Source organism: Anolis carolinensis, unplaced genomic scaffold, assembly GCF_035594765.1.
Source record: "Anolis carolinensis isolate JA03-04 unplaced genomic scaffold, rAnoCar3.1.pri scaffold_19, whole genome shotgun sequence".
Lineage (NCBI taxonomy): Eukaryota > Metazoa > Chordata > Lepidosauria > Squamata > Dactyloidae > Anolis > Anolis carolinensis.
This window is the reverse complement of record NW_026943829.1, coordinates 98,593-117,954: the sequence shown is the minus strand read 5'-3', so window position 1 is coordinate 117,954 and position 19,362 is coordinate 98,593. Positions and strand designations below refer to the sequence as shown.

At 42.9% G+C, this 19,362-nt stretch overlaps 1 protein-coding gene across 6 annotated transcripts in view; it reads right to left on the bottom strand.

Moving 5' to 3' along the window:
* Window positions 1–19,362, bottom strand: part of LOC134294746 (protein spire homolog 2-like) — a 53,234-nt gene that overhangs the window by 12,516 nt on the left and 21,356 nt on the right. For 2 of the 6 annotated variants that reach the window (XM_062966394.1, XM_062966393.1), the window contains 3 exons: window positions 13,878–14,180; window positions 5,597–5,634; window positions 1,963–2,343 (listed from right to left, as the gene is read on the bottom strand). In XM_062966394.1, coding sequence (XP_062822464.1) covers window positions 1,963–2,343; window positions 5,597–5,634; window positions 13,878–14,148 — 690 coding nt within the window. In that variant the 5' untranslated portion in view covers window positions 14,149–14,180. Of the gene's footprint in view, window positions 1–1,962; window positions 2,344–5,596; window positions 5,635–13,877; window positions 15,324–15,354; window positions 15,814–19,362 lie in introns of those variants that run through there. The other 4 variants (XM_062966391.1, XM_062966389.1, XM_062966390.1 and 1 more) reach the window with 4 other exon arrangements.

Genomic DNA, 19,362 nt, shown 5'->3' with positions numbered 1-19,362 from the left:
TTTATTTTTAATATCCCACCACTATCTCCACACAGGGACTTGGGGTGGCCCCAATCAATACAATTAAAATAAGGTAAACAAAAGACACGATATACAAAGCAACAGTATAAAATAGATAAAAACAGGGATACAGTATATAAGGATCGAGTGAGGCCAAAACTTAGAAAATCATACAGATTATACACATGGAAGGGACCCCCAAAGGCCAATGCAGAATGAGGTTGGACTAGATGACCTTTGGGGGCCCTTCCAAGTGCATAACTCTATTGACAGTGTAGATGCAACCTAAGACAAGAATAGGAAGCATTTCGGATATGGAAGGACTACACTTCCCAGCAGCTTCTGAGCCAGCCTTTGCTATGGTGGGAGATGCTGGGAGTTGTAGTCCGACATCCTCCATAGGCCAGCATGGTTCTCCTTCTTCCCTATGGGAACAATGGGGCTGTATTGCATTTTCTTTCCTTGCAAGCACATTTGATCTGCATTAAACCAGAGAAAAGGCCTCATCAGAAGGAAGAAGGAAGAGAACATCGGGACCTTCCCTTGGGTAAATATTTACCGAGAGGGAGCCTGAGATAAGACAAGCACATTATTTCCCAACGGACACTCCATTGTGCCGTTTGCACCTGGCAGGTGAGGAGGACGACCTTTGGAATAAGGAAAGCACGCTTTGCCCTTTCCTGGAAACTAGAACTTTCTCTACGATAAAGATTCACTACACACAATTGACCATAATTTAATTCATAATGGGACCGAAGGAGAGAAGCCAACCAGAATGAAAAGCAAATCGATTCCCAAATCCATAGATTGGTTGAAATAGAAATTTGGAAAAACAGACTCAAGCCTCAACTGTCTTCTAACTCCTAACACTGGCTTGTGTACTCTAACAGACTTAAGCCTCAACTGTCTTCTAACTCCTAACACTGGCTTCTGTAATCTTAACTGACTCAAGCCTCAACTATCTTCTAACTCTCTAACACTGGCTTGTGTACTCTAACAGACTCAAGCCTCAACTGTCTTCTAACTCCTAACACTGGCTTCTGTAATCTTAACTGACTCAAGCCTCAACTAACTCTCTAACACTGGCTTCTGTAGTCTAACAGACTCAAGCCTCAACTGTCTTCTAAATCCTAACACAGGCTTCTGTAATCTTAATTGACTCAAGCCTCAACTATCTTCTAACTCTCTAACACTGGCTTCTGTAGTCTAACAGACTCAAGACTCAACTGTCTTCTAACTCCTAACACTGGCTTCTGTTCTCTTAACAGACTCAAGCCTCAACTGTCTTCTAACTCCTAACACTGGCTTCTATACTCTAACAGAATCAAGCCTGAACTGTCTTCTAACTCCTAACATTAGCTTCTGTTCTCTTAACAGACTCAAGCCTCAACTGTCTTCTAACTCCTAACATTGGCTTCTGTACTCTAATAGACTCAAGCCTCAACTGTCTTATAACTCCTAAAAGTGGCTTCTGTTCTCTTAACAGACTCAAGCTTCAACTGTTTTCTAACTCCTAACACTAGCTTCTGTTCTCTTAGACTCAAGCCTCAACTGTCTTCTAACTCCCTAACACTGGCTTCTGTAGTCTAACAGACTCAAGCCTCAACTGTCTTCTAACTCCTAACAGTACATAAGCCAGTTTTAGGAGTTAGAAGACAGTTGAGGCTTGAGTTTTCTTGGAAGTAGACTGTTATAAAAAAAGAGCTGTACAGCGCTCTGATAAAGATTATAAGTTAAAGTTACAAACTGAAACGTTTTGAAGTTTAACCTGACAAGAAAGGTACCTGTATATTTAAATACATGACGTTGTGAGCAAAATAAACATGTTATTTTAAAGAAGCTTACTTGTCTGTTGAGAGCATGGAATCGAAACAAGAGTTCTACAGATGCAGCCTAGACTCACCCAATGGCCAAAGCACCCCAGCGTCCACTCTCTCCATCCCAGGTGCATCGGTCACTCACCTCCTTGGTCTCCTGGATCTTGGCCAAGGCGGCCTTCAGCTCCACCGTCTCCAGGAACAGGGCCCGGCAGACCGCCTGGTAGTGCGCCTGGGCCTCCTGGGGCTGGCTGAGCCTCGATGTGCAGAGCCGCATGACCTGGCGGAAGGTGCGCACGGCGCGCAGGGCCCCCCTGGCCGCCGCCGCCGCCTCTTCCTCCTCCTCGTCCTCCTCATCTTGGCCGCCATAGCCTTCGTCCGCCGTGCCGCAGCTGCTGTCCTCCGAGTCGCTGTTGACCATCAGGTCAATGAGGCGCTCCAGGTCGGGGCTGAGCTCCCGCTCCTCGTTCTCGTCCAGGCCCCAGTCCAAGGCCCGGTAGATTGCAAAGCCCAGCGACTGCACCATCTGCAAGGAGAAGGGACTGACCGTTAGAGAACGTGATCGTGGTCATCTCGGATCAAGCCGAACTGGCCTCCACCTTGCCCAGTGTAGATCCATATGAAGCCCACCGTCACAACTGTGACCCAAGCCTACTGTGCATGGTTGTTAATACATTTTCATTTTCATGGGTGTATCTGCACTGTGGAATGAATGCAGTTTGACTCCGCTTGACCTGAACTGGATTACATGGCAGTGTGGACTCAAGATAAACCAGTTCAAAGCAGATACTTGCCTTGGCATTGTGGGTTATATAGGTGTGCGTTAGGGCCTTGAGCCTACACTGCCATATAATCCAGTTCAAATAAGATAATCTGTATTTTATAGGCAGTGTGGAAGAGGCCTGAGTGAAGAGGCCCTGGGCGCCATTAAATGGCTGAGTGGGTTGCTAGGAGACAAAGTGGGTGGAGCTTAGCCTTCTAACTGGCAGCAAGGGGAATACACAGTTCTTCCTCTTCTTCTAATTTGGACTTTGTTTTTCTAGATTATTTTTGTTTGAAAGACATATTTTGGATGACTATGTCTTTCGCGGCCAAATTTGGTGTGATTTGGTTCAGTGGTTTTGTTGTTTACTCCATAATAAAACACACATTACATTTTATATATATAGATATAATACATTGTATGTTATGGTTGAGCCTTCGGGCTCTGATACTAGGAGACGGGGTCGTAAGACTCCTCGAGAGTCAGACTCTTTTGAGGAGCGTGAAAGGAAACGGCTCCGGGATCTATTTGCAGAACCAACAGATGAGGACTCATTTGAGGGTTTTACCGAGGGAATGGAGGAAGAGGTGGTTAGCTCAGAGGAGGATGACATGGAGTGGACTCGTGTGAGGGAGGATTTGGGTGTCACCGGCAATCAAAGCATGGGAGGCGACTGGCGGGTTGCAGGATCAGACCCATGGACGGGCTGGAGGGATGGAACGGGATCCACAGCTGGGGATGCTGTGGGGCGTAGTCAAAGGTGTTTTAGCTCTGATGAGGATGATGATGATGGGGCACCTGGAATTGGGAGGGCAGCTGACAGCCATGATGAGTTTGAACTGTGATAAAATGGGGTTTAGGATCAAGGTCTAATTGCGTTGGGCAAGGTAATCTGGACGAACGCTTGGGCTCTTGTTGGGGAATTTCCTGAAGACGGGTGTGATTCGTTGCTGGATACGTAAGTTACCAAGGACACTGGGCATAGACGGCGGGAGGTACTGTGTGGGGTTTTTCTGTGCAACTTGTGTTTAATCTTAATAGCTTGGACCTCCGTCGTCTTTTTGACGGACATTAATTGCCTACTCTGGATTGACGCTGACTGACTGACCTCGACCCCAGACTACTCCTTCTGTGGCTATCGTTGAGACTTGTGGAATTCTAGACGTCTGCACCTGGCTTTCGACCTTGGACTGGATTGGGACCCCGCTGACTGCCGTTACCCTGATTGATGTGCCTGGACCCGGATGTTGCTCGTTGCACGGAGGAGTAAACAGCCTGATTTACTCATCTGTAGTTTTTGTGTAGCAGAGAAGAATCTGCTGCCAGTTTATTGTTTTCATTCTGACCGCTGTTTATCCTCTTTTGTTTGCTTTGTTCGTCAGGCTGAAGTAAGCACTTTTGATTTAATCCGGATTAAACTCCTGTTTAATCCGGTTTATTACCTTTAACCGTTTTAGTTCAAACGGAACTGTTTTTGTTACTTTTTACACTGAAGTCAAGTGTTTGCCTTGTTATTTGTTTCTTAACGGGCAATTTTAGTTCTGTAACCTCAATAAACTGAGTTTTACTCTATTTGGTGGCGTTCTGTCTATGACATTGTATATACGTATAATATTGATAATACAGTAGAGTCTCACTTATCCAAGCTAAACGGGCCGGCAGAAGCTTGGATAAGCGAATATCTTGGATAATAAGGAGAGATTAAGAAAAAGCCTATTAAACATCAAATTAGGTTATGATTTTACAATTTAAGTACCAAAACATCATGTTATACAACAAATTTGGCAGAAAAAGTAGTTCAATAAGCAGTAATGCTATGTAGTAATTACTATATTAACGAATTTAGCACCGAAATATCAGAATGTATTGAAAACATTGACTACAAAAATGCGTTGGATAATCCAGAACGTTGGATAAATGAATGTTGGATAAGTGAGACTCTACTGTAATCCAGTATAAATAAAATAATCTGTATTTTATAGGAAGTGGAAGAGGCCTGAGTGAAGAGGCCCTGGGTGCCATTAAATGGCTGAGTGGGTTGCTAGGAGACCAAGTGGGCGGAGCTTAGCCTTCTAACTGGCAGCAAGGGGAATACACAGTTCTTCCTCTTCTTCTAATTTGGACTTTGTTTTTATAGGGTTTTTTGTTGGAAAGACATATTTTGGATGACTATGTCTTTTGCGGCCAAATTTGGTGTGATTTGGTTCAGTGGTTTTGTTGTTTACTCCATAATAAAACGCACATTACATTTTTATATATATACATTGTATATACAGTAGTCTCTCACTTATCCAACACTCGCTTATCCAACGTTCTGGATTATCCAACGCATTTTTGTAGTCAGTGTTTTCAATACATCGTGATATTTTGGTACTAAATTAATAAATACAGTAATTACTACATAGCATTACTGTGTATACTGTACTAAATAGCATTACTGTGTATTGAACTATTTTTTCTGTAAAATTTGTTGTATAACATGATGTTTTGGCGCTTAATTTGTAAAATCACCTAATTTGATGTTTAATAGGCTTTTCCATTATCCCTCCTTATTATCCACCATATTCGCTTATCCAACATTCTGCCGGCCCGTTTATGTTGGATAAGCGAGACTCTACTGTACATATAATATTGATAATATTATAATGTAATACAATATAATAACAATACACTATTATAATTGTATATTTATATTACATGTAATATTACTAATAATATTGCAATACAGAGGTATAGTACAATATAGTAATATATCATGTTTATTTTATGCTGTACTAATAGTATATATTGTATGTACATATAACTTGTAAGCCACCCTGAGTCCCCTTCGGGGTGAGAAGGGCGGGATATAAATGTCGCTAATAAATAATAATAATAATAATAATAATAATAATAATAATAATAATAATAGCCTGAGTGACTTAGTCTCAATTAAGAGATAAAAATGGGATATAAGGAATAATAATAATAATAATAATAATAATAATAATAATAATAATAATAATCTTGAACTCACCTGGGCTTCTGCAGAAGGCGTTAAAGTCAATGGGAGTTCTGCAAAAGGAAAAAAAATACACAATTAATATTCCTCTTTCTTGGAACCGGATGTGTTGTTGTTGTTGTTGTTGTTACTATTACTCCAAGTTTAAATCTCCTTTGTTCAAAATTCCTGGAACCAGAAGTGTTTTGGATTTTCATAATTTCCCTTTGTAGGAAACATTTGCATCTAGGTCACGAGATATCTCGGAGATGGGACCCAAATCTAACTATGACATTTATGTATCCTTCCTCTGCATCTGAAGGTTGTTTCAGACACAATATTTTTAATAATATTGTGCATGAAACAACATTTGTGTGCCTTGAACCACCAGAAAGCAAAGGTTTATCGTAGGAGGATTTTGGACGCCGAAAAAGGCACGTGCAACCTTTGTTATTGTTGGGTTGCTGTGAGTTTTGCAGACTATATGGCCATGTTCCAGAAGCATCCTCTCCTGACGTTTCACCCACATCTGTGGCATGCATCGCCAGAGGTGTGAGGTATGGAGAAACTAAGCAAGGAAGGTTTATATATTTGTGGAATTTCCTGGATGGGGGAAAGAACTCTTGTCTTTTGGAGGTCTGTGTGAAACCATGAAAATGAACAAAATCTGGCTACCAGTATTTAAAAACTCCTAAATCAGAACAGTAAATAAAAACACTAAAAACAGAAGAACTCCAGACATGGATCAATCAGGGGCAGCTAACGACTCTGAACAAAGGATTCCCCCAGGCCAGGATGTGAGGCTGGGAAGGCCATTCAATGCTAAACAAAGGTGATTAATTACAACATTTACACTGGCCTCCTCTTTTGGAGCCATGGCAGTCCAAGTGGTGTCAAAACTGGATTAAGTGTGCCGTATAGATGCCTCCTTCCTTTGTCCTTGTCCTGCATGCTTCTCTCCTCCTCCAAAGCGGCCACCCACTGCTGTCCATCTGGTCCGTCCAGGCACTTAACTCCATCCGCTTCCATCTGGCCGTCCATCTGCTTTGGCCTCGAGACGTTCCCCAAAGGGAGGAAAGGCCACCTGCCTCTCACATTTGTTGCTAGGGGTTGGGTGACCTTTTCCCTTTTAGTTGGACGGGGTCAAAGGCAGGAAATAGGTCTCCAGGGCATTTGGCCAAGTGAAAGGAACAGAGGTGGAGACGGGATCAACTTAATGCACATTTGCAATCTTTCTGGCTTCTGGATATTAATAAAATCCGCAGTATTGACAGAACTGTTGCTTCTCCAAGTGTTTCTGCTTTCCACTGGCTTCAGTTGTATTTCTACTTCAATTGATATGTTAAAATGTTAGTACTGTATAAATGTTTACCGATGTTTGTTCTAACTGTCGCAAGATGCCTTGAATCCCAGAGTGAGGAAAAGGTGGCACAGTAAGAACTATAGAAATAATAACAACAATAACAAAGTGTTGTCGAAGGCTTTCATGGCCAGAATCACAGGGTTGTTGTGAGTTTTCGAGGCTGTCTTGTCATGTTCCTGAAGCGTTGTCTCCTGACGTTTTGCCCACATCTATGGCAACCATCCTCAGAGGTTGTGATGTGTATTATATAGAATCATAGAATCCTAGAGTTGGAAGAGACCTCATGGACCATCCAGTCCAACCTCATTCTGCCCAGAAGCAGGAACATCACATTCAAAGCACCCCCGACAGATGGTCATCCAGCCTCTGCTTAAAAGCCGCCAAAGAAGGAGCCTCACCAGACTCTGGGGCAGAGAGTTCCACTGCCGAACAGCTTTTTCTCCTTCCTCCCTCACAACCTCACAACTTCTGAGGGTGCCTGCCATAGATGTGGGCGAAACGTCAGGAGAGAATGCTTCTGGAACATGGCCATACAGACCGGAAAACTCACAACAACCCATTATGGTATATATATTGACATAGAGAGAAAATGCTCTCATAGCATTTCTTTCTTTACAATTTATTTATTTCGTGTCAAAAGCACTGCATGGTAAATACATTTTAAAATGATGACATAAAGGAAATCACAAGCAACTAAATAGTTTTAGACCAAAAGCGGGCAACAGCAACCGCATTGTCCGTAGCTTTAAACAACTCCTCCTCCGTGCATGAGGCAGGGCATGTAAGACATTCCAATAAGAATGTCTCTCTGCAGCCAAGCTGTTAAAGAACTCTTGCAAATGTAAATCTAGGGAGATTGGAGAGATTCTTGTGTTTTAATTGTTGATTTTATTTGTTGTGTTGACACTGTTTTTAGTTATTTATATTGGTTTTAACTTGTCACATTTTGTTTCTGTTTTGGGCTTGGCCCCACGAAAGCTGCCCTGAGTCCCTTCGGGGAGATGGTGGCGGGATAATAATAATAATAATAATAATAATTATTATTATTATTATTATTATTATTATTATTATTTTATTTTATGACACAGCAAACAAGATAGATATGCTGAATTTCGTATCACAAAATCACAAGTCGAACACTTCCCAAGCGTCTAGGACTGTGTGATGTATTTTCGGATGATGCGTGCAGATCCCAGTCGGGTGGCCTTTTGCAGCTGGCAGATCGTGATTTTGTCAATGTCTATTGTTTCCAAATGCCGGCTGAGATCTTTTGGCACGGCACCCAGTGTGCCCATCACCACTGGGACCACCTGCACTGGTTTCTGCCAGAGTCTTTGAAGTTCAATCTTGAGGTCCTGATAGCGGCTGAGTTTTTCCTTTTGTTTTTCGTCAATGCGACTGTCACCTGGGATGGCAACATCAATGATCCAAACCTTTTTCTTTTCCACAACTGTGATGTCTGGTGTGTTGTGTTCCAGAACTTTGTCAGTCTGGATTCGGAAGTCCCACAGTATCTTTGCGTCCTCATTTTCCAATATTTTTGCAGGTTTGTGATCCCACCAGTTCTTTGCTGCTGGGAGGTGGTACTTGAGGCATAAGTTCCAATGAATCCTTTGGGCCACATAGTTGTGCCTCTGTTTGTAGTCTGTCTGTGCGATTTTCTTACAGCAGCTGAGGATATGATCCATGGTTTCGTCGGTTTCCTTGCACAGTCTGCATTTTGGGTCATTAGCTGATTTTTCGATCTTGGCCTTCATTGCATTTGTTCTGATGTCTTGCTCCTGGGCTGCAAGGATCAGGCCTTCTGTCTCCTTCTTCAGGGTCCCATTGTTGTTGTTGTTATTATTATTATTATTATTATTATTATTATTATTATTATTATTATTATATACACACATACATACATACAGAGAGAGGGAGATAGCAATAATAAAACCAACAATATCCATGCAAGAACTATTTCTGGTCTTGCATGTTTTGCTGCCAGTGGACACAGGAGGCATCAAGCAGGGAGCTGCAAACAGTATGGATGAAAGAAAAGCAATGCTCAATGTGTTGTTGACACATACAACAACCCCAAAAGCAATGCTGTTCTGCAGCGAATATACTTTGCTCTCTCCTGCCTCTGTTCCCATTAGTTTCCCTTCAGGGACGGTGGGAGTGACGCAAGGCTTTTGGTCCGGCCCGAGTGCCGCCTTGCAGGGCTGGAAACATCCCCGAAATGCACCAGGAGGGTCACCTTGCATTTGCAGGGCTGGATGGAAGTCAAGGAAGGAGCCCCAGGTGATAATAACCATTAAAGAACTGGGCAAACTGGTTTTTTTGTGTTGTCCTAAAACACCTTCTTGCGGTGCTTCTGAGCAAATATTATCAATTGCAACCGCTACCGGGAAAAACCTTCCTCTTGCAAATGTTTGGGTGCAACAGTCTTGGAACATGGACAGAGAACCAGCATTGGGTTGGGAAAAGACTCAATTGGCTTTTGTCCTTCTATGCATTTCTTATTTAGATGGGTTCGCCTTATGCACAAGGTAAACATCTCAAAATAAGATGCAAAGACCCTATAATAAAATTAATAATGATAACAATAAATAAAATAATATTAAAAATTTAAATAATAATAATAATAAAATGAGCACACAAAGATACTGTGGGACTTCCGAATTCAGACTGACAAAGTTCTGGAACACAACACACCAGACATCACAGTTGTGGAAAAGAAAAAGGTTTGGATCATTGATGTCGCAATCCCAGGTGACAGTCGCATTGACGAAAAACAACAGGAAAAACTCAGCCGCTATCAGGATCTCAAGACTGAACTTCAAAGACTCTGGCAGAAACCAGTGCAGGTGGTCCCGGTGGTGATCGGCACACTGGGTGCCGTGCCAAAAGATCTCAGCCGGCATTTGGAAACAATGGACATTGACAAAATCACGATCTGCCAACTGCAAAAGGCCACCCTGCTGGGATCTGCACGCATCATCCGAAAATACATCACACAGTCCTAGACACTTGGGAAGTGTTCGACTTGTGGTTTTGTGATACGAAATACGAAATCCAGCATATCTATCTTGTTTGCAGTGTCATAATAAAATATAATAATAATAATAATAATAATAATAATAATAATAATAATAATAATAAATTGTACTATGAATGCAGTCTGGCACCACTTTAATGGCCATGGGATTATGGGAGCAGTTGCCCTGGAACTATCCAAGGTGCTAGCCCACATTGAGGGGTTCAGAATCGTGGGTGTGTCTACATTGAAGGTTTAATGCACTTTGGCATCACTTTGGCTGCCATAGCTCAATGCAATGGAATCCTGGCACCACCTTTCTGGTCTTTCCAGGGCGGCACATGAGCCCTTGAATTGCACCACGTCATTAAATGTAATTACTCTGTCCTTGCAAGATACTTTGGCCTCTGTCCTCCTGCAATAATCTGCCCCGAAGACCCACCCGGATCAGTGGGGCAGAGGGCAATTGCACGCCACTTAAAATGCCATGTCGTAGCACAAAGCTCTGTAATGCTAGGAGTTGTCGCTTGAAATGGTTTTGTATGCCAAGAGGTGCTGCTGCCTCTCCAAACTACAACTCTCAGCACTCCACAGCATCTCAATCGAGAGATAAAAGCAGGATATTATTATTATTATTATTATTATTATTATTATTATTATTATTATTATTATTATAGAAGATCGGGGGCAGAGGACTCTTACTCTTACAAGTCAAACAAGCAGTCAAAGAAGAAGAACATGCCCTGGCAGAATATGCCAAGCAAAGTGAAGAACCTGCTTTGATTGAAGTCAAAAATCAGAAACTCCTCAGAACACAGCAGACAAAGAATCAGTACAAGAAAACTGCACTACAAACTAGAGCTGACAGCTGGCACAACAAAACTATCTATCTTGTCTCCTGTGTCATCATAATAATAATAATAATAATAATAATAATAATAATAATAATATAATCCAGCATATATGTCTCATTTGTCATACTATGTTATAACATACTATGATCCAGAAGCATTCTCTCCTGATGTTTCACCCACATCTATGGAAGGCATCCTCACAACCATGGCCAGCTAAAACGCACAAACTGGGTTGCTCTGAGTTGTCTGTCTGGCCATGTTGACTGTGTGATGTATTTTCGGATGATCCGCGCAGATCCCAGGAGGGTGGCCTTTTGCAGTTGGCAGATCGTGATTTTGTCAATGTCTATTGTTTCCAAATGTCGGCTGAGATCTTTTGGCACGGGTTTATTATTATTATTACTATTATATTATTATTAATTAATATCCTGCTTTTATGTCTTGATTGAGATGCAAATTGATCCAAAACATTTTTTAAATGTTAGCCAGGATATAAATACTGTTACCGGTACTATTACTACTACTACTACTACTACTAATAATAATAATAATGGTTCTTTCTTTCTTTCTTTTATTATTAATTAATATCCTGCTTTTATGTCTTGATTGAGATGCAAATTGATCCAAAACATTATGTTTTTTAAATGTTAGCCAGGATATAAATACTGTTACCGGTACTACTACTACTAATAATAATAATAATGGTTCTTTCTTTTTTTTATTATTAATTAATATCCTGCTTTTATGTCTTGATTGAGATGCAAATTGATCCAAAACATTACGTTTTTTAAATGTTAGCCAGGATATAAATACTGTTACCGGTACTACTACTACTACTACTAATAATAATAATAATAATGGTTCTTTCTTTTTTTTATTATTAATTAATATCCTGCTTTTATGTCTTGATTGAGATGCAAATTGATCCAAAACTTTATGTTTTTTAAATGTTAGCCAGGATATAAATACTGTTACCGGTACTACTACTACTACTAATAATAATAATAATAATAATAATGGTTCTTTCTTTCTTTCTTTCTTTTATTATTAATTAATATCCTGCTTTTATGTCTTGGCAATAACAGAGAGCAAGCATGCCAATATTGAGACCAATTGCAATGGGAATGGGCAGAGCAATAATAATAATAATAATATTAACAACAACAACAACACAGTCCAGTTTGCAATTGGCAAGGAGACAGGGAAAATTGCTGGTGCTGCTTTGATTTTTGGGAGCTTACTAAAGGATTGAGATGCAGTTCCTCCAAAGTTAAAGGCAATGTTTTGCTCCTCTTCCCCAAATAAGAAGAGGTCTCTCCAAGGATAAAATGAATCCCTTTTTAATGTTTGTATATCTGTAAATTTCAAACTGTACAGGCTTTGATGTAAGCCTGCTTTGAGTATCCTTGTTAGGGAGAAAAGCAGGGTATAAATAAATAAACAACAACAACAACAATTAGGTTGCTGTGAGTTTTCCAGGCTGTCTGGCCATGTCCCAGAAGCATTCGCTCCTGACGTTTCGCCCACATCTGTGGCAGGCACTCTCAGAGGTTGTGAAGTCTGTTGGAAACTAGGCAAGTGGGGTTTATATATCTGGGGAATGATGTCCAGGGTGCAAGAAAGAACTCTTGCCCGTTGGAGGCAAGTGTGAATATTATAATTGAGCACATTGATTATCATTGAATAGCCTTGCAGTTTCAATGCTTGGCTACTTCCTGCCTGGGGGAATCCTTTGTTGGGAGGTGATTAGCTGGTCCTGATTGTTTCCTGTCTGGAATAGTCTGCAAGGCTATTTGGTGCTAATCAAGGTGATCAATTGCAATATTCACACGTGCCTCAAACAGACAAGAGTTATTTCTCGCACCCTGAATGGCCTTGCAGCTTGAAGGCCTGGCTGATTCCTGCCTTTGTTGGGAGGTGATTAGCTGTCCCTGATTGTTTCTTGCCTGGAATAGCCTGCAAGGCTATTTGGTGCTAATCAAGGTGATCAATCGTAATATTCACACATGTCTCAAACAGACAAGAGTTCTTCCTCCCACCCTGAATGGCCTTGCAGCTTCAAGGACCGCCTGCTACCTACCTATGGGCAAGCATCCTTTGTTGGGAGGTGTTAGCTGGCCCTGATTGTCTGTCTGGAATTCCCCTGTTTTCTTGGTGGGGGTTACCCTTTATTGGGAGGTGTTAGCTGGCCCTGATTGTCTGTCTGGAATTCTCCTATTTTCTTGCCTGAATGGTACCTTTTGTTGGGAGGTGTTAGCTGGCCCTGATTTTCTGTCTGGAATTCCCCTGTTTTCTTGGTGGGGGGTACCCTTTGTCGGGAGGTGTTAGCTAGCCCCGATTGTCTCCTGTTTGGAATTCCCATTTTCTTGCCTGTGGGGTACCCTTTGTCGGAAGGTGTTCGCTGGCCCTGATTGTCTGATTGGAACTCCCCTGTTTTCTTGGCGGGGGTATCCTTTGTTTGGGGGAGGTGTTAGCTGGCCCTGATTGTCTGTCTGGAATTCCCGTTTTCTTGGCAGGAGAAGGGGAACCCTTTGTCGGGAGGTGTTAGCTGGCCCTGATTGTTTCTTGTCTGGAATAGTCTGCAAGGCTAAAACAGATAAGAATTCTTCCTCCCACCCTGAATGGCCTTGCAGCTTCAAGGACTGGATGTTTCCTACCTGGGGGGGTACCCTTTGTTGGGAGGTGTTAGCTGGTCCCGATTGTTTCCTGTCTGGAATTCCCAATACTCCTTCTAAAGAAGTCTCTTGTTTGGAAAGTCCTTTGATCTGTCATAGGGTCTTGGGGTGGCTCTTAAAGGGGACGCAGCCCTTTCAAAAGAGAGACCCCAACCCTCCTTTGGGGTGGGACTGGCGGGGCGCAGGGCCGGCCCCACCATAGAGGCCACGTGAGGCGGCCGCCTCGGGCGCAGGTCCCCGGGGGGCACCGTCAGGCTTCCCCCGCCCCTGCGGGGGGGGGCACTTTTCCCCACCCCCTGCGCGGCGGGGGCGCTTTTCTCCACCCCCGCTTAATATTTTAAATTATCTCCGGCCGGCCCTGGCGGGGCGGCTCCCTTCCTCCCGGTAATAGGCAGGCGAGACTCACCGGCCAGGCCGCTCTCTCCTTTGGCGGCGACGGCTCCGTCCCGGCGGAGGAGGAGGTCGGCGGGTCCGGCGAGGCGCCCCTGGGGCCCCCGGGCGGGCCCGTCCTTCCCGGCGCCCTGGATCCCGCGGCAGACCTGGAAGGCCACGGCCCAGGCCTGCTCCTCGTTGAGCGGCTGCTCGTAGGCCTTCAGCACCTCTTCCAGGGACAGCTCCGGGGGTCCCGCCGGCGCCGAGGCTCCGCCGTCCTCTGTCGGGGCCGCCCGGAGGGACATGGCGGGCCCTGCGCCATCCTCGGAGCCCGCACCTGCCGCAGGAGGAACAGCCAGACCCGTCAGGGAGGAGGCGGAGGAGGAGGACGGAGGAGGAGGAGGAGGGCCGGGCCGGGCCGGGCGGGCATCCCTCCGCCCCCGCAGCCAGGAGAGCAGCCAGGAGGAGGAGGCGCCAGGCCCCGCCAAGCAGCAGCCGCAGCCGCCCAGGGAGGGGCCCCGGCAGGCCAGCGCCACGAAGAGAAGAGCCCCGGAGGAAGGGAGGCAGGGAGGGAGGGAGGAAGAGGCTGCTCCGGAGCCAAAGAAAAGGAGGAGGAGGAGCCCGCCTTCACAAGCCCACCCACCCACCCATGGGACAAGGAGGGCAAGGGGACTCTGGGCATGTGCAGAGTGGACCCCAACACAACCATAAAGCCCACCCACCCACCCAGGGAAACAAGGAGCGCAAGGGGACTCTGGGCATGTGCAGAGTGGACCCCAAAGCAACCCAAAGAGGGGGAATAAGAAGGGCAAGGGGCCTCTGAGCATGTGCAAAGTGGACCCCAACACAACCAAAGGAGGGGGAATAAGAAGGGAAAGGGACTTCAGAGCATATGCAAAGTGCCCCCCAAAGCAAGCATAAAGCCCACACAGGGGAATAAGAAGGGCAGCTGGCCTCTGAGCATGTGCAAAGTGGCCCCAAAGCAACCATAAAGCCAGCCAGCCCACCAACCCACCCACCCAGGAGAACAAGAAGGGCAAGGGGCCTCTGAGCATGTGCAAAGTGGACCCCCAAGCAACCAAAGGAAGGTGAATAAGAAGGGCAAGAGACCTCTGAGCATGTGCAAAGTGGGCCCAAAGCAACCAAAGGCTCACCCGCTCACCCAACTAGGGGAAGAAGAAGGGCAAGGGCTCCCTGAGCATGTGCAAAGTGGCCCCAAAGCAACCATAAAGCCAGCCAGCCCACCAACCCATCCACCCAGGGGAACAAGAAGGGCAAGGGGCCTCTGAGCATGTGCAAAGTGGACCCCCAAGCAACCAAAGGAAGGTGAATAAGAAGGGCAAGAGACCTCCGAGCATGTGCAAAGTGGACCCCAACACAACCAAAGGAGGGGGAATAAGAAGGGAAAGGGACTTTCTATCTCAAATATCTATATATGTATATCTATATAAAATTTGCAATAAAAGGAGCTATTCTAAAGGATGGAGAATAATACAAAGAGGCAAGCCTACCTAGGAAGTTGTCCATTAAAATCTTGCTCAGGTCAAAAAAATGCTGCTGGGAAAATGCATCCAAAGCCTTTCAGGTGAGTCAGGTGAGCAAACCTGGCTCACCTGGGCAACAGGTAGGAAGGGGAAAGCAGGGAATACTGTATATACTCGAGTATAAGCCTAGTTTTTCAGCCCTTTTTTAAGACTAAAAAAGCCCCCCTCGGCTTATACTTGGGTGAGAGTCCTGGTTGGCTTATATTTGGGTCAGCTTATACTCGAGAATATATGGTACATTTTTCTCTATTATTATCTATATATATAAAAGAGTGATGGCATCATGGCAATTCACAAAACAACAAAAGTACAGGCCCCCCAACCTCAAAATTTGACAACACAACCCATCATCCACGCCTCTAGGTTGATACAACAAAAAGAAAAGAAAAATAAAGTCCTAATTAGAGGGAGATTTAGGCCTCACTTAGGCCTCTTCCACAGATTATCTAATTTGCACTGGATTATATGGCAGTGTAGACTCAAGGCCCTTCCACACAGCTATATAACCCATTTATAATCTTATGTTATCTGCTTTGCACTGGATTATCTTGACTCCACACTACCATATAATCCACTTCAGTGTGCATTTTATCCAGCTGTGAAGAAGGGGCCTCATATAATCCAGTTCTCAGCAGATAATATAAGATTAGAAATATACAGTAGAGTCTCACTTATCCAACGTAAACAGGCCGGCAGGATAAGTGAATATGTTGGATAATAAGAAGGGATTCAGGAAAAGCCAATTAAACATCAAATTAGGTAATCGTTATACAAATTAAGCACCAAAACATCATATTATACAACAAATTTGACAGAAAAAGTAGTTCCATGCGCAGTAATGCTATGTAGTATTTACAGTAGAGTCTCACTTATCCAACACTGGCTTATCCAACGTTCTGGATTATCCAACGCATTTTTGTAGTCAATGCTTTCAATATATCGTGATATTTTGGTGCTAAATTCATAAATACAGTAATTACTATATAGCATTACTGTGTACTGAACTACTTTTTCTGACAAATTTGTTGTCTAACATGATGTTTTGGTGCTTAATTTGTAAAATCATAACTTAATTTGATGTTTAATAGGGTTATCCTTAATTCCTCATTATCCAACATATTCGCTTATCCAACGTTCTGCCGGCCCGTTTATGTTGGATAAGTGAGACTCTACTGTACTGTATTTACAAATTTACCACTAAAATATCACAATGAATTTAAACACTGACTACAAAAACATTGATTATGAAAAGGCAGACTGCGTTGGATAATCCAGAACATTGTATAAGCGAATGTTGGATAAGTGAGATTCTTCTTTAATATGAAATAATTACTGGGATAGAATAATGCAGAACAATATAATCTCTAAAACCAGGACAGTAAATAAACAGGGGAATTCCACACAGGAAACAATCGGGGCCAGCTAACACCTCCCAACAAAGTATTCCCATCATCAAAGTCTGGCAAATCCTGTTTTCTCAGGGCCACAGACGGTAGAAGCACATAAAATATCGCAAACAACACCACTCTGAAAACAAGGGAATTCCAGACAGGAAACAATCAGGGCCAGCTAACACCTCCCAACAAAGTATTCCCATCATCAAAGTCTGGAAAATCCTGTTTTCTCAGGGCCACAGACGGTAGAAGCACATAAAATATCGCAAACAACACCACTCTGAAAACAAGGGAATTCCAGACAGGAAACAATCAGGGCCAGCTAACACCTCCCAACAAAAAATTCACTCAGGGAGGAAACAGCCAGGCTTTAAAGCTGCAAGGCCATTACATCCTAATCATTTTTCCTAATTGCAGCATTCATACTTGCCTCCAACAAACAAACAAAAAAACCAATCAGAAATATTGTATATTCACAACCTTTAGGAAATAATATCCCCTGATGGCGCAGCGTGTTAAAGCGCTGAACTGCTGAACTTCTGGACCGAAAGGCCACAGGTTTGAATTGGGGGAGCGGAGAGAGCCCCCACTGTTAGCTCCAGCTTCTGCCAACCCAGAAGTTCGAAAACATGCAAATGTGAGTGCATCAATAGGTACTGCTCTGGCGGGAAGGTAACACCGCTCCATGTAGTCATCCCACATGACCTTGGAGGAGTCTACGGACAACGCCGGCTCTTCGGCTTAGAAATGGAGATGAGCACCAACCTCCAGAGTCAGACACGACTGGACTTAATGTCTGGGGAAAACCTTTACCCTTGACCTTAACTACCACCAATTCCTCAATACTTTATTTCCCAGACCACCAGACTTCGCCACAGCAACGCGTGGCCGGGCACAGCTAGTACATTATAAAATACTTGAGCCATATACTGAACAAAATCTGGCTACCAGTATTAAAAAAACTCAACAATCAGAACAGTAAATAAGAAGCAACACTCTGAAAACAGAGGAGTTCCAGACATGAATTAACCAGGGGCAGCTAACGACTCTAAACAATGGATGCCCCCAGGCAGGAAGAAGCCAGGAGATGAAGCTATTCAATGCTAATCAAGGTGATTAACCTGTGAGTTTTCCAGGCTGTATGGCCATGTTCTAGAAGCATTCTCTCCTGACATTTCACCCACATCTATGACAGGCATCCTCAGAGGTTGTGAGGTCTGTTGGAAGGTTTGTTGGTGGCCAAACTGGGAAGTGAGACTAAACAAGGCAAACCTCTTGCATCTTATTGAGCCTGTGCTGATGCTGTGTAAGTTGGATTTATTTTCTCTGCTGCCAACACAATATTTCATGCTGCAATTCATTGCACTTGGCTATTGTGTTTTGACTATGGTCTTTTTAAATATTTTATGGTTTTGTGAGCTGGCCATAGAACATTGTTATTGGGAGGCCTATATAAATAACGATTTAAAAAACAAAACAAAACAAGGGCTTAAAATCTTAGGAACCCAAAACTGCTTTAGGCTCAGAGCCAGTGGTAAGAGACTAAGGCAAAATCCTATTAAATCAATTCCTGAATGTGATGTAAACACATATGCAAATCTTGCTAATTAAATGGACTTACTCTGGTTTGGAACAGAAAAAGGCTTGAAACAAAGAAGTTACAGTGGACCAGCTGTTTTTTCACAGCAAATTGCCCATAGCTTTTTGAAAATGATTAAGGAATGTGCTGTATATACTCGAGTATAAGCCTAGTTTTTCAGCCCTTTTTTTAGGACTAAAAAAGGCCCCCTCGGCTTATACTCGGGTGAGGATCCTGATTGGCTTATATTTGGGTCAGCTTATACTCGAAAATATATGGTACAGCCCGAAAGACATACAACAACCATATGGTACATTTATTATTTTTCTCTGTTATTATTGGTATTAATACATTTATTATTTTATTCTATTAATTATTATTATTACATTTATTATTTTACTCTATTATTGTTGTTACTTTTACATTTATTTTACTCTATTTTTATTATTAATACATGTATTATTTTACTCTATTTTTACATTTATTATTTTACGGCATTTATTATTATTATTATTATTATTATTATTACATTGATTATTTCACTCTATGATTATTAAAAGGATACATAAACACATTTACATTGAAGAAGATGAAAATAATGATTTAATTAGAGTTGAATATCTTAAATTCCAGTTTGATGTAAAGATCCCAAAACATTTAAACGACTGGTGCCTCAATTAATGTAAATGTATTGGTACAGTAGAGTCTCACTTATCCAACATAAACAGGCCAGCAGAATGTTGGATAAGCGAATATGTTGGATAACAAGGAGGGATTAAGAAAAAGCCTATCAAACATCAAATTAAGTGATGATTTTACAAATTGAGCACCAAAACATCATGTTATACAACAAATTTGACAGAAAAAGTAGTTCAATATGCAGTAAAGCTACGCAGTAATTACTGTATTTACGAATTTAGCACCAAAATATCACGATGTATTTACCACCCTCGGCTTATACTCGAGTCAATGTTTTCCCAGATTTCTTGTGGTAAAATTAGG